Source organism: Rhinatrema bivittatum, chromosome 4, assembly GCF_901001135.1.
Source record: "Rhinatrema bivittatum chromosome 4, aRhiBiv1.1, whole genome shotgun sequence".
Classification (NCBI taxonomy): Eukaryota; Metazoa; Chordata; class Amphibia; order Gymnophiona; family Rhinatrematidae; genus Rhinatrema; species Rhinatrema bivittatum.
In genome coordinates this window covers 20,645,182-20,662,383 of record NC_042618.1, presented here as the reverse complement: position 1 = coordinate 20,662,383, position 17,202 = coordinate 20,645,182, and the positions used below count along the sequence as shown (strand labels likewise).

The window sequence follows — 17,202 nt, the reverse complement described above, 5'->3', positions numbered from 1 at the left end:
GCCATCGATCCCGTCCCAGTAGCTTTGACTCCGCTACTGGCATGAATGGAAGCACTCGTTGCCGCTCTTCCACCGATGGATCCGAGAAAACCGTGGCCGGGTTCCCTCCTCCCCGATACCCTTGTCATCGACAGAGGAAGGGGAAACACCGTTATTCCTTCTTCCATCGGGAGTCCTGCCGCCGTATCAGCCATCGATGTCACAGATTCCATCAGTGTGTCCATCGGTGCCTCTGATCCGGCCATCGATGCCCTCTGTGTCGCCATCGATACCACCAGTGACCCCCCTTGATGCCTTCGGTGCCTAAAGCAGGACCTTCTGGGATATCTTCATTCCTCCCCTCTGAAGATCCTAGGGGAGCTGGAGATGAACCCTATGATCCATGGATCGATGATTCGTCCCAGGATTCCAAGGACCTACCATCTCCACCCTCTCCTCCTGAAGGAAGAAAGCGTTCCCCTCCAGAGGACTTGTCCTTTATTAACTTTGTGAAAGAAATGTCTGAGATGGTCCCTTTCCATCTTCAAACAGAACAGGATTCCAGATACCAGATGATGGAGCTTCTACAATTTATTGATGCTCCTAAGGATATCACATCTATCCCTATCCATGATGTCCTCTTGGATCTTCTCAAGAGGAATTGGGAACACCCTGGTTCAGTGACACCTGTCAACCGAAAAGCAGATGCCACGTACCTGGTTCAGTCAACGGCAGGGTTTCAGAAAACTCAATTAGACCATCACTCAGTGGTCGTTGAGTCAGCCCAAAAGAAGGCCAGATGTTCCAAACCACATTCCTCAGTTACTCCAGGAAAAAAGCAAAAGTTCCTGGATACAATAGGTCGACGTGACTTCCAAGGCTCAATGCTTATCTCCCGCATTCCCTCCTATCAACTCTACATGACCCAGTACAATAGGGTCCTCTTCAAACAAATACAAGACTTCGCTGAGTCCTTGCCTTTGCAGTTCTAGGAAAAATTATATGCCCTGGCTCAAAAAGGATTGGAAGTGGGCAAGCATGAAGTAAGATCAGCGTATGATGTTTGACACCGCTTCCAGAGTCTCAGCAGCAGGTATTACTGCACGCAGATAGGCCTGGCTGAAGTCTTCGGACCTCAGACCTGAAGTACAAGACAGACTCTCAGACTTGCCTTGCACGGGGGACAATCTTTTCGGAGAAAAGATACAGGAAGCAGTGGCACAGCTCAAAGACCACCATGAGACTCTTCACCAACTCTCCCTGTTACCTTCTGAATTTCCCATCAAATGGCCATTCAGAAGAAATTCCAAAAGGCCTTTCTACCGCCAAAGGAAATCATATCCTCCACCATCCAGAGGCTACTCAACTAAGCCTTAACAAAAAGGCCAGTAAAGGCAACCTCGTCCCCAAAAATCACAAGCAGCCACTCAACCAGGTCCAGCATCTGGCTTTTGACTCTTACCTAGAGAGCAGAAACCAGCCTCCACTATCGCACATACCAGTGGGAGGTCGATTGTGCCATTTTTCCAACATATGGCAGACAATCACCTCAGACCAGTGGGTACTTGCCATAGTTACTCAAGGTTATCACCTCAACTTTCTCTCCCTTCTGCTGGACTCCCCACCTCAGTTGATGTGGGAAACATCCGACCACTCAACGCTCTTGGATCAGGAAGTCTCTCTCCTCCTCCAGTCCAGAGCAATAGAACCAGTACCCTACTCCCAACAGAGCCTAGGTTTCTATTCCCAGTACTTTCTAATCCCAGAAAAGTCAGGTGGCATTCGCCCAATCCTGGACCTTCACGCATTAAACAAGTACCTACAAAGAGAAAAGTTCAAGATGGTGACCTTGGATTCCCTACTTCCCCTTCTACAAAGGGAAGACTGGCTCTGCTCTCTAGACCTTCAGGATGCTTACACACACATAGCAATAACTCCATCTCATCGCAAATTCCTGCGATTCCTAGTAGGCCCGAAGCACTATCAATATCGAGTACTCCCATTTGGTCTAGCTTCTGCGCCACAAGTCTTCACCAAGTGTCTCGTAGTAGTAGCAGCATATCTCAGGACTCAAGGTGTTCACGTCTACCCCTATCTCGACGATTGGTTGATCAGGGCTCCAACTCAGCAGGCTGCTCAGACATCTCTGTCTCACCTTGCATACCCTGATCAACCTAAGGTTTCTAATCAACTATCTAAAGTCCACCTTGATTCCATCTCAAACCCTATCGTTCATAGGGGCAGACTTGAACACCTTCACAGCAAAAGCTTTTCTTCCTGTGGAGAGAGCTCTCACTCTCAGTTCTTTCGCCCATCAACTCCTCTCTCGACAACAGTCAACCGCTCGTTACTTCCTAATTTTGCTGGGACACATGGCGTCTTTGGTTCATGTAACTCCAATGGCCCATCTCACCATGAGAGTCATGCAGTGGACACTAAAATCACAATGGACTCAGTCTTCTCAGCCAATGTCCACTGTTGTCCATGTCACCAATCAGCTCCGCTTGTCGCTGACTTGGTGGAAAATTCAATCCAAGCTCCTCCAAGGCCTTCCCTTTCAGGCTCCAGATCCTCAAATAACTTTAACAACAGATGCCTCCAACATCGGCTGGGGAGCTCATGTTGCAAATCTGCAAACTCAAGGGTTCTGGTCTCCACAATAAGCCAAACACCAAATCAATTTCCTAGAACTCCGAGCAATCAGATATGCTCTCAGAGGTTTTCAGGATCTTATCCTGATGCAAACCGACAACCAGGTGGCCATGTGGTACATCAACAAGCAATGGGGAACGTGCTCCTACCTCCTGTGTCAGGAAGCTGTGCAGATATGGGCGGAGGCCCTTTCCCACTCAATGTACTTCAGGGCCACCTACTTGCCGGGAGTGGACAATGTGTTGGCAGACAAGTTGTCACACTTTTCTACCGCACGAGTGGTCCCTCAACCCCACAGTAGCAGACTCAATTTTTCACCGTTGGGGTTACCCTCGAATAGACCTCTTTACGTCATTCCACAATCGCAAAGTAGAGAATTTCTGCTCACTCACTCGCAGCAACACTCAAAACCAAGAGACGCATACTCCCTCTCATGGACCAGTGGTCTCTTTTATTTCATTTCCAAGATTCTCGTGAAGTTGCAAAAGGACAGGGGATTGATGATCCTGATAGCCCCTCACTGGCCACGCCAGATGTGGTTCCCAAACTACAGGACCTATCAATTCGCAGGCACATTCCTCTGGTGAAGGACCCGCTTCTGATCACCCAGAAAGACGGGCGCCTATGTCACCCCAACTTCCAGGCTCTGTCCCTGACTGCCTGGATGTTGAAAGGTTAATCCTTCAACCTGTTAACTTTTCAGAGCAGGTCTCCCATGTCTTGGAAGCTTCATGAAAGCCTTCCACGAGAAAATCTTATTACAAGTGGAACAGATTCCAACTATGGTGTAATTCCCTGTCTATCGACCCTTTCACTTGTTCCTCAGCAAAGTTTTTGGATTATCTCTGGCACCTGTCAGAGTCAGGTCTGAAAACTTCCTCTATCAGAGTTCATGTCAGTGCGGTGGCCGCCTTCCATAAAGGTGTTGGGAATATACATATTTCAGTACAACCCCTTGAAACACGCTTTCTGAAGGGCTTGCTCCACCTAAAACCTCCCCTACGTCCTCCGGCCCCTTCTTGGGACCTTAACCTGGTTTTGGGATGGCTCATGAAACCGCCGTTTGAGCCTCTCCATTCCTGTGATCTTTGCCACCTCACATGGAAAGTCATTTTTCTCTTAGCCATCACTTCCGCTTGCAGAGTTAGTGAATTGCAGGCATTAGTTACTTATACGCCTTACATTAAACTTCTGCACGATAGGGTAGTGCTCTGCACTCACCCTAAGTTTTTGCCTAAGGTAGTAATGGAGTTTCATATCAATCAATCTGTTGTACTACCTACCTTTTTTTCCCAGGCCCCATTCTAACCCAGGAGACCAGACTCTGCATACCCTGGACTGTAAATGCGCTCTAGCATTCTATCTACACCGCATAGCCACCCATAGAAAATCCACTCAATTATTTGTTTCCTTCGATTCCATCAAATTGGGTCAACCTGTGGGTAAGCAGACTCTCTCCTCCTGGTTAGCGGACTGTATTTCCTTTTGCTATCAACAGGCAGGCATACCACTACAAGGCCCAACTTATTTCACCTACCCACGGCCGCCTCCGACCCCGACCACGAGGCAGCCCCTGCCGTCTTCCCTGAGCCGCAGACGCCGACGACATCCTCCGGCCCTTCCTCCGCCTCCGAGGGGAACGCTGAGCACGCACAGCCAATCAGGGGACCGCCCTGATTGGCCTTTAAATCTGAAACTCCCGCCGACCGAGCCCTCTTCATCCGGACGCAGCCCTGCCGAGCAGAGGGGGAAAATCGGTGCTGGGCCTGCGCGATCGGCGCCGGAGACCCGCCGGGGTAAGGCCCAACTTATTTCACCTACCCACGGCCGCCTCCGACCCCGACCACGAGGCAGCCCCTGCCGTCTTCCCTGAGCCGCAGACGCCGACGACATCCTCCGGCCCTTCCTCCGCCTCCGAGGGGAACGCTGAGCACGCACAGCCAATCAGGGGACCGCCCTGATTAGACATTAAATTTAAATTGTGAGACACCCAAGCGCCGCGCGCCTAGCGTCACGCGCCGAAGGAGCACGACAAAGGAGCCTGCTCCTTTGTGCGCTCCTTCGTGCACTCCCGTTGTGCACTCCCTTTATGTTCTACAACCTCATTAAGTGACTACAACCTCATTAAGTGACTCAATCCTCCTTGACCTCCCCTGAAACCCCCCACCACCCTAAACTCCCGACCCACCCTCCTCCATCCACCCTTCACCCTATCTATTGAAATCTTCTATGCATCGCTATACTAACAAAACTCTCCACACAACATAATACAGTCACGCAGCAACCAAACAGGCTCTCTCGCACAACAAAAACACACGCTATGGATCTAACACAATGCATTCCCAAACTTCCTCACCACTACAATCAATACCACCCTCCCAAATTCACTCCATCCACTAGACGTCTCACCAAAATCCAAACTAACCCTAAAATATACTTTAATACCCTCACACTCATCACTCTACTACTCATCAATGCACAGTCTATCACCAAAAAAATCCCAATCATTCATGACCTGCTCTCAGACTACCACCCAGACATATTCTGCATAACTGAATCATGGCTCAAACACACTGACACAGTCCTACTCAATCAACTGCCCAGAAACACATACAACATATTCTCCATACCTAGGAGCAAAAGAAAGGGAGGTGGACTACTATTCCTAGCCCACAAAAAACTTAAATTCTCCTCTTTCCCCCTAAACCTACCCCCTCCTTTCGAGACTAACCTATTTAAATCAAAACATCTACAAATACTCCTCCTCTATGCTCCTCCCGGCTGCCTACAACACAACCTCTCCCCCCTAATCGAAGCCATCACATCACACATCAACCTACAAGAACCAGCCATCATACTAGGAGACTTCAATCTCCATATTGACACCCAACCAACAACTCCCACCTGCGAACTCCTCCTATCTTCCATGACAGCTCTCGGATTCTCCCAAATCATTACCACCCCCACTCAGAAATCTGGGCACACCCTTGATTTAATTTTCATTAACAATAAAATATCTGCAACTGAATCACCCACTACTACTCCAACTCCATGGTCCGACCACTACCTCATTCAAGCCAAGCTCCAACATCAATCGAACACAGCAAAAACAGACTCCTGCTTCATTGAATACACCAAACCTTGCTCCAGTGAAGACCTAGCAGAGCTACTCCCGGAAGCACTAAAAACAATCAACCTACATGATGCCAACTCAGCTACAGACTCCTGGATCTCCATCAACGCTGACATAGCCAACACATTATGCCCCACAATAAAAAAGGAAATCAGATCATCTACTAAACAAAATGCTCCTTGGTACACCCCCGAACTGAAAACATCCAAACGAACGCTCAGACAAACCGAAAAACAATGGAGACGAACACCTACACCAAACCTGAAAGACAAATATAGAACACTTCTACACAAATATACAGCTGACCTCAACACAGCAAAGCGCAATTTCTACACATCCAGAATTCATGAATACCAATTCAACCCGAGGACCCTCTTCTCATACGTCAAAGAACTCACCAACCCAATCCAGAATGACACAATGCCAAACTCCAACAACATCTCCAGTGACAAACTAGCTCAATTCTTCAAGGACAAAGTCGACAACATCATTGCCAAGATTCCCCATTCCCACAACGACTCAACAAATATCCCTCCTCCCATCCACATTTGGACCCAATTCACTCCTGTTGCATCTACAGAAATTGAACCCTTCATCAAAAAAACCAAACCAGCATCCCACCCCGTAGACTCCATCCCCATCAAAACCCTAAAACTCATCAGAGAGATTATTGCCAAACCTATAACCCAAATCATCAACCTATCCCTCGAACAAGGAATCTTCCCAGACAAACTCAAAAACGCCATCATCAAACCAATCATAAAAAAACCGCAACTCGACAAATCTGATCCTGCAAACTACAGACCAGTCTCCAACCTCCCATTCCTAGCAAAAATCATCGAGAAAACTGTCAACAATCAACTCACAGACCACCTCGACGCCCACAATCTTCTCCATCCAACACAGCACGGCTTCAGAAAACTCTACAGCACAGAAACTCTCCTCCTCTCCCTCACCGACACCATCCTCAGAGGCCGAGACAGTGGCAAGACATTTCTACTGATCCTCCTCGATATATCAGCCGCATTTGACACCATCAACCACAGAACTCTCCTCACCAGACTTAAAGAGATCGGTCTGCAAGACACTACACTCAACTGGTTCAAATCATACCTCTCTAACAGATCCTTCATTGTCAAGACAAACTCTTCTGAATCCTCCCAAGTGCCCCTCACCCATGGCGTCCCTCAAGGTTCTTCACTATCCTCGACCCTCTTCAACATCTACCTCCTCCCACTATGTAAATACCTCTCTGATGCCAACCTCACCTACTTCGTTTATGCAGACGACATTCAAATTCTCCTCCCCATCACCAAATCCATTGAACTCACCATGGAAAGATGGAACAAACTCAGTTCAAATTTATCTCAACTGCTATCACAACTATCTCTCTGCCTCAACCAAGCCAAAACAGAAATCATTCACATCCAGGACGACTGTCCCGCTTCCCCCCTCGAGAGCACCCCCTCAAACAACACAGGAAGCGCAAACAACACTGGGATGCCAAACTTATCAAGAACCTCACTCACACCATCCACAAAAAACCTAGGAGTAACCATCGACAGCCAACTCAACTTTAAACGACACATCTCCAATATAATCAAAGATGGATTTTTCAAACTTCAAACACTTAAAAAACTCAAACCTCTCCTCCAACCGCATGATTTCCGAACAGTACTACAATCAATTATTTTCTCAAAACTCGACTACTGCAACTCCCTCCTCCTTGGACTTCCTGAAATCCACATCAAGCCCCTCCAAGTTCTACAAAACGCCGCCGCCAGAATTATCACCAATCACAGAAAATCCTCCCACATCACACCCACTCTCAAAGACCTCCACTGGCTGCCCATCACACAAAGAATCCAGTATAAAACCCTCACCCTTCTTCACAAAAAAATAAACAACAACAGAATGGTCTGGCTAAACAACAACATCCAACCATATTTCACACAAAGAAATCTCAGATCCACCAACTCAGGTCTCCTCTCCATCCCAACTCTTAAAAATGCTCACCTCAATACAACACGCAAACGAGCCATTACAATAGCTGGCCCTACCCTCTGGAACTCCCTCCCCCCACAGCTCAGAAACGAACCCTCACCGCAAGTCTTTAAAAAACAGCTCAAAACATGGCTGTTCTTGAAAGCATTCCCTCCTGAACCCCAACATCCTATAATAAACGCTCTTGAAAGCCTTACCGCATAACTTCTACTCTGCATGAACGCATAACCCCTCCCCCCTTCTCTATCCTCCCTTTTCCCTGTCCCCCACCCTTCTCGTAACCTCCCTCTTCCCTGTCCCCCACCCTACTCATAACCAAGTCATATTGTACATATTGTATATAGACTATATGCCATTTCTATATACCCACATCTAATATTTAATTTTAATTTTATTCATATGTTACAATGTTCCTTATATTTATTGTTTAATCAACTGTTCTCTTGTTACAATGTAAAATAGGGCAGTTCCGGCTCTATTCAACCTGTTTTCTGGAAACCGATGTGATATCTCGATCGAATGTCGGTATACAAAAGAAATAAATAAATAAATAAATAAATAAATAAATAAATAAGGCACACTCTGTTAGGGCCATGGCGACATCAGTAGCGCACCTCCGATCGGTGCCACTTTCTGATATTTGTAAGGCTGCTACCTGGAGTACTCTCCATACTTTTGCAGCCCATTATTGTTTAGATAAAGCTGGAAGACAAGATTCCATCTTCGGCCAATCTGTCTTGCGCAACCTATTTACTACTTAATGTACCAACACCCTTCCACCAACCCGGTTAGGTTCAGGATGCCCTCTACCAAATTCCACCCCAGTTGTTGTGCCTGTTGCACGCCTTTGGGTACATTTAGTGCATGCATCGGTCATCCTCAGCTCAGTACTCACCCATATGTGAGGACTACCATCCTGCTTGTCCTGTGAGAAAGCAAGTGTTGCTTACCTGTAACAGGTGTTTTCACAGGACAGCAGGATGTTAGTCCTCACAAAACCCACCCGCCACCCCACGGTGTTGGGTTCGTTTACGCTTTCTTATTTTATTTTTGGCACACTCTTTAGCTATTACACAAGACTGAAGGGGGACCCCTGCTGGCTGCAGGGTTAGTGCCATGCTGGGCATGCCCAGTAGGTGCCAGTCAAAGTTCTAGAAACTTTGACAAAAGTGTTCTGTGATTGGGCTCCATCCTGATGATGTCACCCATATGTGAGGATTAACATCCTGCTATCCTGTGAGAACACCTGTTACAGGTAAGCAACTTCTGCTTTATTCACCTGTGGCTTGTGAGTCACGTGTCTCTCTTCAGGGCCCCTAATGGGATTCCTGGACCACAGAATAAAAAAAATGTACATAATATTTACATGTTAAGGTTGAAAAGAAAATGTTTGGCTTTGACTATGACGTACCTGCTACTGAAGTGCCCGAGCGAGCAACACGGATTAAGTATCACTGATCGATATGTATTAATAAAAGGCATTTTTTGTGCTGCTTGCAGCTTGAAAACAGACTGCCTGTTTCTTCCTTTTACAGTCTGTGATTTAAGGAGTAGCAGCACCATGCATTCCCCTGGCTTAAGCAGTTCCCTGTTTGATCTGACAAGTCCTCAGAAGCTCATGAAGGTGAGTTAATTAGTAATTGCGCACTATCCTGTAGGGTGCCTGAAAAATATCTCTCTCTTTGGGGCCGATGCAACATTTGTGCGTGGAAAATGGGCGCTCAACACTAACGTGCGCCCAGCCACCTCTTCTGGGCAAGCGATGCAATATTTAAATGAGGGGTCGCGCTAAAAACAGGAGGCGCTAGGGGAAATTGTGCGTCCCTAGCGCCTCCTTGGCATCGGGTGCACAGGAGAGGTGGCTGTCAGTGTGGGTTGGGAAAACGGACGCTCAATCTACGGGCATCCGTTTTCTCCTACTACCGGCATATGCACACACAAGATACACGGCCTGGACCTCCGTGTATCTTATGTTTGTATATTGGGCATCCAGAAATTTGTTTTTAAAACTTTTTTTTTTTTTTAACCTAAATCTTTCTGTGGTTCCTCCTATTTAGTATCGCGATGATGCTATTAGGAGGAATCACAGAAAGCAGGAATTTCTTTTTTTTTTAAATGCGCCCTTATGCGTAGAATACCTTTTACGCCAGTAAAATTTGCCACACTGCAATGGATACGTTGGCCGCATGGGAAATTTTTGCATCGCGGGGATTAGCTAATAGCCTCACATCTACATGGAATTTACATGCAATAAGTGCTATTAGCTATGTGGTGATTTGGACACATTTTGGACACGCTGATCCCTGAATTGCATCGGGGGGGGGGGGGGGGAGGGGGGAGGGTTATGGACGCGCGTCAAGCCTTGCGCTAGCTGCCGCACACGATATTGCATCGCCCCCTTTGTGGAGCAACAAGTCGGGTTTCTAGTGCCAAAAATGACAGGAATTTATGCAGAGATGAACTGAAACTTGAAAACTGAAAATTCTGAAGGCAAAGTTTGAAAGCAAGCTCACTGCGGAGAGGAGTAAAGCTTTTGTTTCAGCCCTGACCTTGAGTCAAGAGGCAACTGGAATGGAGCTGTGCTTGCCACATCTGCAGAAGAGACCTCCGCTGCCTCCATAGCTCAGGAGTAACCACAGAGCTGTCCAATAAAACGTAACACAACATGCCTCTAGGGCCGATGCAGATGGTAGAACTCGACATCATATTAGCCACAACTGCTTTAGTCTTTGGGCTTTCAGGCGAAAAAGGCAAAAAAAACAAACACCAGATTTTTTTTTTGTCCTACTTTTTAATTCATTCAGGTGGCGGCAGTTGCATATATTGTTACAGCCACTATCGTGACTAGCAAGAAGCGTGTGTGAGATTAGACACAGGAGAGACAGTCCGTGATACTAAAATATTTATTATAACCCTGGTATATAAAAAAAATGTTGTTGCCAACTGGCTCCAGATTTTCAGGAATGGGATGATGCTGTCTTGGTTTTACCCCACTGCGTGCAGGGATTTTTGTAGCCTTGCTTTTCTAATAAACTGCAATAGGGAAATCAGAAATACAAATCCCTGCGTGCAATGGGGTAAAACCAGGCCTGGATCAATCTGTCCTGAAAATCTGGAGCCAGTTGGCAACCCTAATAAAAAGCACAAAATTAGAATCGATGGTAATTCAGCTCCACACAGAAACATATTTCCATGCCCAGCTACCTAAATAAATAGGAGTTATCTCCCATTTAAGCCAATCTGTTCTCCACTTTGGTCAGAAGCAAAGGAAGCAGGATGTAGATATCCGGTCAGTAGCTGGTTGCTGTTGGTGCTGCTGCACTCTCTGATGCTGCTGTACTGTGTATTGTTTTCACACATTATTATAGTCCTTTGTTTCACAGGCTGTGAAGTGTCCCAGGCTGCAGCTCCCTCTTATCTTTCCAGTTAACAGTAGAAAATCTTTGGTCAGTGCCTGGCTGAGCTCTTTCAGTAACTGGTTATCAGCCTTCAGGAAACAGGAGGGGGCATATGTGGGAGACCATTTCTCACTGTCCTCAGAGTTAGTCATGTAGCTTGTTAACATGCTGGAGGGAGTATCTTCTTTTAGGTGGCTATTAAATCTCTATGATCCTTGCTAAATGTCCTTGAAGCTGCTGGGCCTTAAGAGATCGATATTCAAAAGCCATTTAGATGGATAACTTAAAAAGTTAACCACTGTGAGCGGAGTAATTCTCTGCACCAAGAGATCAACACATCACAGCAAAAAAGGTGCAGTTCAAAGTGTGTCCTTGTACTTCAATATTATATTTAATTCTTTAATATGAACGGCAACTCCACTGTGTTAACAACAGCTTGGACTGTAAAATCCGATTTCGAAGAGCAGAGCCGTAGAAACTGGCCCACCGGAATGTTACTCTTTAACTTATAAGGATGGTGACTGTTAAAAGCTAGAAGGATGTTCCGGTCAGTCAATTTTCGAAAGACAGAAGTCAAAAAACCACTTAGGTCATATGAAATAATGACATCCAAAAATGAGATTTGAGTGGAATGTATACTAAAGTTGAACTGAAGATTCCTATTATAGGTGTTAAGCCAATCAATTAAAAGAAAAACTGAACATCAGTGCCTGTCCAAATAGTAAACACGTCATCTAAAGAGTAACATTCCTGTGGAACTCTGCTCTTCGAAATCGGATTTTACAGTCCAAGCTAAGCAGATGTTTCTTCCATTTAAAGAACGAGGGTACCCGCAAGGGGTCCTCAAAAGAGCATTTGAACGTGCTCTGTATGTGAACCGTGATCTCCTCTTTTTACCACACTCCTGGTCATCAGAGGAGTGTGTGAATTGTATTTTACCTTTCTCCACCCGAGCTCGTGATCTCATCTCGATTATACGTCGGCATTGGCATGTCTTATCTTTTTACAAGATTTTTGATTGCCCTATGCTCTTCACATTTCATCGCAGTAGGAATTTGAGGGATTCCTTGGTTCACTCGGAACTTAAGTTCTCATCTGCGTCCTCAGCAACAACGGTTGGTCACTGTCCATGCGGACGTTGCTCAGTCTGTTCCCTGTCTCTCTCTCTAGTGTCTTTTAAACATCCTGTGTCACAAACAATATCATCTAAATGTTTCTAGTACATGTCAGACGGTGGGAGTAGTTTATGTGATACAGTGTCCCTGTCAGGGAAAACCACACGGCCAGTGAACACTCAAATTATTGAACACAGATCTGGTATCAGTAACCATCGGGACACTGCCCCTTTAGTTCCACACTGGGATTCGCTATCTCATTCCCTGGAGGATCTTAGATTCTTTGTGATTGACGTGGTACCTCCGCCGCCGAGAGGGGGGAACATTTCAGAAATGCTCATTCATAAAGAACAATAGTTTATCCCCTCAGGGCCTGAATAATGAAATTGAATGGAGTTTCTTTACTTAAAAATGTTTTTGCCTCTGTTCTGCCATATGATCAATATCTGTACAATATGGGATTCTATTGGTTCATTCCGCTGAGGTGCTGGCTTCTGGTTGGCTCCTCTGTTTTTGCGCCTTGACAGAGGCTCTAAACACCGGTGTTTGTTTGCACTGCTTACTCTCCCTGTATACTTCCGGTAACAGCGTATAAAGTATGTTTGCGTTTGATTTTTGTATACACTTATCCCCCATTTTTGTCCTCGGTTTTGATAAATGTTTTTGTTTATTTTAGATTGTAAAGTTTTGTTCTTCTGTCCCTCCCAACGCAGCCTGCGGGCGAAACACGGGATCCATGTCGGGGGACTCCTCGTTCACGTTTTACTGTTGTTAACACAGTGGAGTTGCCGTTCACATTAAAGAATTAAATATAATGGTGAAGTACAAGGACACACTTTGAACTGCATCTGTTTTGCTATGATGACTTAAAAAGTTATCCATCTAAATGGCAAAACTGGCATATTCAGCCACGTATCCGGCTAAATTCTAACGGATACTGATTATCCGACTAGGAGGAGTGGCATTAGTCAGATAAGTTCTCCGGCTAACGCCAATAGTCAGGATATTTTTTCCTGCTAACTCTGGTCTGGCCATAGACTTGTCCTAAAGATAGCCAGATAAACTTATCTGGATAAACTTATCCGGCTATGTTTAAGACGGCTGGGTGTAATCAGTGGCACAACTGTACGCTGAATATACTCTGCTGGTTAGCCAACTAGCCAAGCCGCTCAGCGTCTAAAAATGGACTTCAATATCGTTCTTCTGTTGGAAGGTATAACTGTGTTCATGATGTCACCCAGAAGTCTTTTCTGCATCCTGGATCAAAGCAGGGAGCAGGCTGACGATCTTTAACCTCACGGGCTTGGCCTCGTGCTCAGTGCTAATGTCTACCCCAGTTCCGTGCTAATCTCAGCAATAAAGGGACATAGGCGTTCCCATCGTTATGGTGTCCATATTCAAAGTCATTTAGCCGGATGACTCAAACATTATCCGACTAAATGGTGAGTTATGACTACCCCCCTTAAGAAAGGGGCATGTTGAGGGCATTTCAGGGCAGGGAAGAGTTTGACAACCTGAGAGCAGCTCTAAAGTTAGGCAATTTTAAAGGGCCGGCGTCTGCTCACCTGTCCTACCAAAATTTACCCTCCCAGGCTCTCCTCCACCTCCCTCCCCACTACCTTAAAATCGTGCATCTTCAGCCTGTATGGCAGTAGCAGTCTACTGTGACCCAGGTCAGGTGCATTGTGTGCATGTAGAAAATAATTTTTATCGACGCAGGTCCAAAATCTTTTAGGGCATAAAATCATCTGTAGGTATAAGACCAATGGAGACCACAGGGAAATACCGGAAAGTTGATAGTTTTGGAAACCTCCCCAGCCTGTGCTGCCGCTGTCAATTAAACTTACTTGGGAAGGGATTTTGTTTTAGGAGATTTTATATGCTGATAGTTCGGAGGCAGGAGAGGGAAGTGTTTCATGGGGCTTTTTTTTTTTTGACCTGCTCATTCAGAACCGGCCTTTTAAAAAACAAAATTTTTTCAGACCACCATGAGCCTTCGTTCGCCACTATTCGGTAGGGGTGAGTGGGATTCCCTCATTTTATATTTTTGCACCCCCTATTCGTGTGGGTGGCCGAACAGAGGCACACAATAGCGCACGTACATTTGAAAATCAAATATGCATGTGCTGTTTAACTGCCCCACCCCCGGACCTAAACTCACTCCAGGAATGCCCTCCTCTTATCCCGGCACTGTGAAAGCCAACAGCATAAACGGTGCCATCTCTTAACCAAGCAGCCCATGCTTCCACAGGCAAGAATCCACCCTTCACTCCCGTGTCGTAAAATATGCCCTTATCCACCCCCCGCCTGAGTGCGATAGTGAGAGGTAAGAGGTTGTCGCCGTGTAACTTGTCATCGCGTGCGTAACGCTAAGGAAGGAGGCCTTTCAATTGCAGAGATACGATTCGGCGTCCAGCGTTCCCAGCAGTTCGTCTTCGAGGAAGGACTCGCAGGGCAGCAACCGAAGTTTGGGTAAGCCACTTCCCTTTCCCAGCGCGCAGAAACTCTGTAAAATGGCAGGGGCCCCGCTGAAAGCAATCCCGTGCGAAGGCGGAGCAGAGGTGGAGCGCCCGTTTTGGAGTACGTGAGTAACTTTAAAGCATGATGCATGTGGATTGCCTGAAAGAGAGTGTGCGAGAGAGAGAGAGAGAGAGGTAGATGCTGCTGGTGGGTGGTACTCTCCGTGGACAACCAGGACAGCCACACAATTGAATGTCATCTGATAACACCAAAATGGAACAGCTCAAGTTTTTTTGAGAATTCCTGAGTGTTCCTGCTCAGACGCTGCTGCGCAAGTCTTCCCAATCTTTATTTCTTCCACTAGCACAAAAGAATGTGTTTTCTGCTCTCTCTCTAGCAACCTGTCGGAAACTTTACCTTCAGGGTTTTTTGTTTTTTCCTTTATTCTCTTCCTGGGTTTAGTTTTTTTTTTTTTATCTTTGTGAGTCTCAAAACAAACCAACAAAAAAAACCCCTGAAATTATTTTCTGTTAAATATATTTTTTCAAAAATTGAGTTTGACTTAGTTTCAGCCCATTTTAGGATGGCAAACACTAAATCGAGTTTTAAAAGATGCCTCTATTGCTCCTACAAGATCAAGTCGTCTGACCAGTATGGCTAGCGCTTATGACGACTCTGCCCTTCTCATGACATACCCAGCCGTGCTGTTTGTATTTGCATTTCCTCCAGGGCCAGAAGATCTAGAAAGAACACGCTAAGAGACTTTTTACAGCCTCCTCAAGCCTCAACTCTGGCAGTAAAGAGGCAACCGTCACCAGCTGAAGGACCATCACCCAAGTCAAGAAAAGGCACAATGATCTCACGCTCGGTGCCATGACTTGGAGAAGTCTCAGCTCAAGTGCCATTCCCCCTTCAGCAAGAAAATAAGTTGTGATCTTCGGCACGGAAAGAAGCAGAAATCATGCTGGCATATCCCTGGGGCACAGACTGTAGGCTGGTGCAGAGAATGACGTTGCAAGTGGAATTTCTCTTCGTCCCTAGTACCTTGCTGTCACTGATGACAAATATCACTGCATCCTTGGCACCTGTAACTCGATACAGAGACACAGTTGTCTATGCTGTCACAACAAAAAAGGGGAATTCAGTGTGAAATAAATTCTGCAATGTCTATGCCAGTTCTAGTGTCAGAATCTGATAGTTCGTCCACTGTAATTCCTCCACACAAACAAAAATATCATCCAGTCAGAGATGTGAGCCCTTGGGCTGTGTGGCATGGTTGACGTAGCCTAGTAGGTGGACCTACCAGGCCCACGCTGACAGCAGGTGGACTCGCTCTACTGTAACTGGAGCTGGAGCTTCATCTTATAGCAGCCCTGATCCCTGCAATTTCCAGAGGCCGGTAAAGCTTAGACAAACATCCAGTATGGAGTGGTTTGAGGAAAACAGGTCTCGGGCAGTAGACAGGGCTGGCAGGGAGCAAGGGTATCCGAGTTCAGGCCAAGTTTGGGGCAGGCAGCAAGCAAACAATATCTGGGTTCAGGCCAAGGAGGGGGCAAGCAACGAGCAAACACTATCTGGGTCCAAGCTGGGTTCAGGGCAAGCAGCAGTCCGGAAGAGTAGTCAGAACCTGAGGCCAGGGTTAAAACCAGAAGTCGAACAGACAGAACTCAGTCAAGACAACACTGGGACACAGGCAGGGTTAACAGACTAGGCAAGGCAGGAGACAGTGATGCATGGTGAGGAGACAAAAACAACACGCAGTGCAATGCAGGAGGACCTGTTGCTGAGGTGCTGACTGATTGCAAACGGAGTATGTGATGTCATCTGCTAGCACCACAGGAAGATCTGGCTGGAGGACCTATAAAGGAAATCCAGAGCTACAGGAAATTTTAGCCAGGGTCCTTAGAGCATCATTTATTTATTTATTTATTTATTTATTTATTTATTTGTAAGCTTTTATATACCGAAGTTTAGCGAAAGGCATTCACTCCAGTTTACAGGTATAACAACAGTTTACAGGCGTAACACAACAAGTATAACATCAGTTACAAAAAATATTAACGACTACATTCATAACTGTGGGAGGTGACGTAGGCTTTCCCTCCGAAAGAGAATCAAGTTGCCAGAGTTGCTTCAGATCAGAGGTGAGGGACATTACAAGCTGCTCATCAGCTACATATGGTTCAATACACATATACATCCTTACAAAAACTGCAGGACATGACATAGCACCTTCCAGCTGGCTCGGTAGATCACTTCACGTTAGTTCTGCAAGAATCAGAAGAATGTGGAAAACATCTTATTAGATTGGCATATGATGCATACAATATTTCTTCTAGGACTTTGGCAGTGGTGATTGGAGCCAGAAGAATAGCATGGCTTCGTGCTTTTGGACTCCATGACGATGTGTACGAAAAACTGATATCCCATGCACAGATGACAGTCTCTTTGGAGAAGAAGT

The 17,202-nt window shown here is 46.1% G+C and overlaps 1 protein-coding gene across 2 annotated transcripts in view; it reads left to right on the top strand.

Annotated features, from left to right (window-relative positions):
• TC2N (tandem C2 domains, nuclear) overlaps positions 1-17,202 on the top strand; it is a 110,709-nt gene that overhangs the window by 60,058 nt on the left and 33,449 nt on the right. For both annotated transcript variants that reach the window (XM_029597810.1, XM_029597809.1), the window contains 2 exons: positions 9,304-9,392; positions 14,678-14,753. In XM_029597810.1, coding sequence (XP_029453670.1) covers positions 9,304-9,392; positions 14,678-14,753 — 165 coding nt within the window. The remainder of the gene's footprint in view (positions 1-9,303; positions 9,393-14,677; positions 14,754-17,202) is intronic.